Consider the following 4,256-nt stretch of genomic DNA (forward strand, 5'->3'; position numbering starts at 1 on the left):
TCGCAATTCGCTCATCCATGCGATATTTTGGGAGGTGTTGTTTAGATATCGACGATATAGATACAATGAACTTATGCAATTTTGTAATAACATCGCGATCGTCGTCTGGGAAGCGTAGTTGCACAAGTTTATAATCTACAATTCGGCTATGTGGTTTCAGCCAAAACTGTTCCGAATATAATAAAGGCGACTTTAATTGATCTTAATTGAGCGCACGATATGCACGATACATTACAATTCGCTCATGATTGTGCGCGGTAAATGCACGTGTAGTTATTTTTAGTCAGTTATGCCCGTTTCTACCATTATGGATTAATTTTAATCTCGATTCAACTTACTCTTCCTTTTTAACTCTTAAGAATTAGAAAAAGATGACGAGTTAATTAACCAAGATTAAAATTAAACTACATTGATAGAAACGGGCATTAATGCAATTATTTTTAGTTTGACAATACAATGTATTACATTTGTTACGAATGTAACATTTATTAGGAAAGTAACGATATTGCCAAGTTAAACCTTGAATTTATAAAATCGGAATTGTGCAAACGTCGAGCAACAAATATTTTTTTTTAAAACATTAATAAAATAGGATATAATACGAATTTTATATCTACAAAAAGTTCTGGCAAAAAGTTGACAATTTTCACTGCGCAGATGTTGGTCATAAGATTGACAGTAATGTCTTTAAATTTGTACGTCGTGAAAGCTGCGTCGATTTAGAATTTCCAACTTCTTATCTGCAAAGTGTCAGGCCGGCCGAGGCAACGTGTTCCCCGTCGCATCCACTCGGGATGATATTTTAAGATCCATTTTCAAGGGGAGCGGCTTCCGTTCGTGCGAGCGCGCCCTCGTCGTTTCCGAGGACGTTTCGACGTGACGCGGACGCCGCTCACTAAATTTAAAGTTGAATTAGATGGGTCCTCGTAAGATTCACAGCTTTAGCGAATTGGTGCACCTGTGCCGGCTTGATTTATCGCCAACCAATGCCGGAGACGCATCACGGCGTGTTGCCTCGACGCATGAATCGGACATTACAATTGAGCGTAACGTAGCGGACAGAATCCAGAAATTCCGTACACGCGGGATTTCATAAATCCCGAGCTACTTATGTAATAAATTGCGTTATGAAATTGAGCCGTACATAATGATTAATTCGAACATGGACAAATGATAGCCGTTGAATGAATGAATAAAATGAATAAGGGGCTAGGATGTATTTAATAATAAAAAAACTAAAGAAAATGCGTAAATTTCTCCCAAGCAAAACAACAAATTATTATGACATCAAAATGATGTCAAAATGATGTCAAAATGACCCCAAAATGATTAAAAATTATTTTTCAATCATTTCCGATTCATTTCAATATCATTTTGACTTATTGTTTTTTGCTTGGGCTAAATCTATTATTTTAATAAATCGGTTATTTCAGATCTTTATAAATGCATGTAACTTTTTAACTTTTATACTTTATTAATGCAACATTTTTTAACATTTTAAATAAACAATTTGTCTATATCTAACGTATTAACGACGATATATTAGATGATGAATAATATTAATCTTTTAAAAATAATAGTTTTTGGCAATAATTAATAATTTAAATAAGGATTAAATAATATTGCAAATTTTCTTCTTGTGTAAGGAAGACAGAAATAGTTACTAAGCTTCTCTGTAGCAAACCACGCCCAAATTTATTGAAGCTTATCGTTAAGCTATCCATTGATTCACTATACATTTGTTTTGGCTCTATAGCTTTTTGAGATCACATCGAAGAGTATACGTTGCATAACGTTATTTATGTTAGGATATAAATACACCGGATGTAGACGAGAAAGACATACATCAAAGAAGAACACTGACGTAAAACGATGTATCAGAATGATGGATTGAATCGCAACTATAAATACTGTAGAAGTCATATATGTTAAAAGCTTTTGAATGGTGGATAATATCGGATTGCTATTAATTAAACAATAAAAATTCTATTTTTATCATCCGTGTCCATTACAAGATATATTTGTAACAACATTACAAAATATTACTTTAATTGTTCCTTTATTTAAAAAAATATATGAAAGATCAGAAAGAATCAGATCAGAAGATCTTATGAAAGAAAAGAATATATGAATACATTATATGATCGTGATTTTCGCACGTTTCATCGATGTCAAGTCATACACCTCATATTATTTTATTTGTATAAAAGAATAGATGTATATTAAAATGTAAGTTTTTTACTAAAACTGTCACGCGAGAATCGAATCGCGATTAAGCCGGAGTGTAAAAAAAAAGAGGTAGCGTCTCTCTTGCCTATAAGGAAACGTACCGGCATTCTGTTGTTGCGTTGTTTCCTCGATGACGGTGACTTTTCCGGATTGCGTGTGACTTTGAAACTTCGATGATGTCGAGTAGAAACTAAATCGGACGCCGCGCGTCGCCACGCTATATGGCATCATCCCCTCCGCCGATACTTAAGTGCTTTTGGCTTGTTGCCTAGTTTTTGGGTGGGTATTCCCACACCCCCGCTCGTAACCAAATTGTGACACCACGGCCCTATTTACAGGACACGGTATGACCCTAAATTAAATTACGATTCGCGTTTGGACAGAGAGAGAGAAAGAGAGAGAGAGAGAGAGAGAGAGAGAGAGAGAGAGAGAGAGAAATACGCGGGAAAGTTATCTTGGTATTGCAGACGCATCGTAGCTTATACTGTATTTTATAACAAAAGCGACGAAAACAAAACAGTGACAGACGAAAATAAGAAGGAAAAAATGAAAATCAAATAAATGATTTTATTCGTAACTTCCAGACAATATAAATTTCATGTGTGAGATTTGTTAGAAATATGAATAAGTTTATCATATTTTATAAAAAAATGTCCTAAATTTTAATAAATATTTGTACAGTACTAATTAAATATTTATTAAATGCAAACATATTCATTTGATACAAGAACCATTAATCTGATTTAAGATGATTAATTTAAGCATTTCTTTTATTAAATAAATTTTTCAATTGCAAATATTCAATAGTTAGTACTATTTAAACAAATATTTATTAAAATTTACGAAATTTTTCTTTACGAACCTATAAAATTAATTAAGAAATCAATATGTGTGTGTAAGTGTATAAATGTATCTTTTTCCAATTATGAAGGCTACTTTTAGCAGAATTTAACAAGAAAGTTTCCTTACTGACAACTGCATGACATCTGATGTCGCATTCTATTTTTAGTATATATGTATACATGGCGTGTTCTATGAATCCTAATTTCAAATATTCGAACGCGCTTTAGCGTTAATTGATAAATAGTTTAAAATAGCATAAAAAGATCCAGTTCAGCGACTCGTAAACTCGTATACAACTTGTATTATGATATTCGATTAGGTGTCGCACATAGCTGTGAGACTTATTCTTGCGCTATAATCAATATGACATGTTTAAAGAACGACAGAAAGAGGACGAAAAATATACATAGTCTTAAAAATATTTGAACTTTATTTGAACTCTATTTTTCACTTTAAAAAGTGACTTAAGATGTTTTCGCGGACATTAGTTTGTTGCTTAATATTGAAATAGATAAAAATAGATAAAAATAGAATATTTACTTTCAATATAGGACATTTATTTTCGATTTGTCTAAATCTAAAGATGAACAAATAGCGAGATATAACAGAAAGCAAGTTCGAAGCTGCGCATTACGAAAATATCACTTGCAACTTTTAACGAGTTCGTCATCTTATGGAATATATTTCCGCAAAACGGAAAAATTCGAACAAGTGGGCGCAATTTGCCGCATATGTTTAACATACGTGGACATTCGCCAGATGGAAACGCCGATATGTGAGCGTCATAATTTCTGGACTTCGTCCACTTCGAAGAGTGATGCCACCGCCGAGTTTAGATTTCTTCAATCGTCGCTGTTTCCAAGTAACGCAACGGATCTGCGTAAACGTCTGGAGCGACTTACTGATGTGTCTGTTCGAAATATTATATAAATGCGATAACGATTGGCACGTCGTCGATAGTTTCTCTCAAAATAAATGATCTGTATATATCGTGCGACACTTTAGAAATAATCCTTATATCTTTGGATACTGCGATAATAAATGTACAAAATAATAGACGTTTGAAAAAAAACTTATAGATATACGAAGTAGAATCATTTTTTATTTTTCACAAATTATTCTCAAATTATTTTGCAGTAATTAAAATAGAATATTTATATATAATTATAATATAAATTTATATT

General features: G+C 32.7%; 2 protein-coding genes across 3 annotated transcripts in view; one reads left to right on the forward strand and one right to left on the reverse strand.

The window, feature by feature from the left end:
- Window positions 1-2,472, reverse strand: part of LOC108748157 (muscle-specific protein 20) — a 4,944-nt gene extending 2,472 nt beyond the window's left edge. Inside the window, exon 1 of one of the 2 annotated variants that reach the window (XM_018486187.1) lies at window positions 2,327-2,472. In XM_018486187.1, coding sequence (XP_018341689.1) covers window positions 2,327-2,460 — 134 coding nt within the window. In that variant the 5' untranslated portion in view covers window positions 2,461-2,472. The remainder of the gene's footprint in view (window positions 1-2,326) is intronic. The other variant, XM_018486188.1, reaches the window with a different exon arrangement.
- Window positions 1-4,256, forward strand: part of LOC108748158 (muscle-specific protein 20-like) — a 35,713-nt gene that overhangs the window by 5,894 nt on the left and 25,563 nt on the right. The gene's annotated exons all lie outside the window — the stretch shown is intronic.

Source organism: Trachymyrmex septentrionalis, unplaced genomic scaffold (genome assembly GCF_001594115.1).
Source record: "Trachymyrmex septentrionalis isolate Tsep2-gDNA-1 unplaced genomic scaffold, Tsep1.0 scaffold212, whole genome shotgun sequence".
NCBI lineage: Eukaryota > Metazoa > Arthropoda > Insecta > Hymenoptera > Formicidae > Trachymyrmex > Trachymyrmex septentrionalis.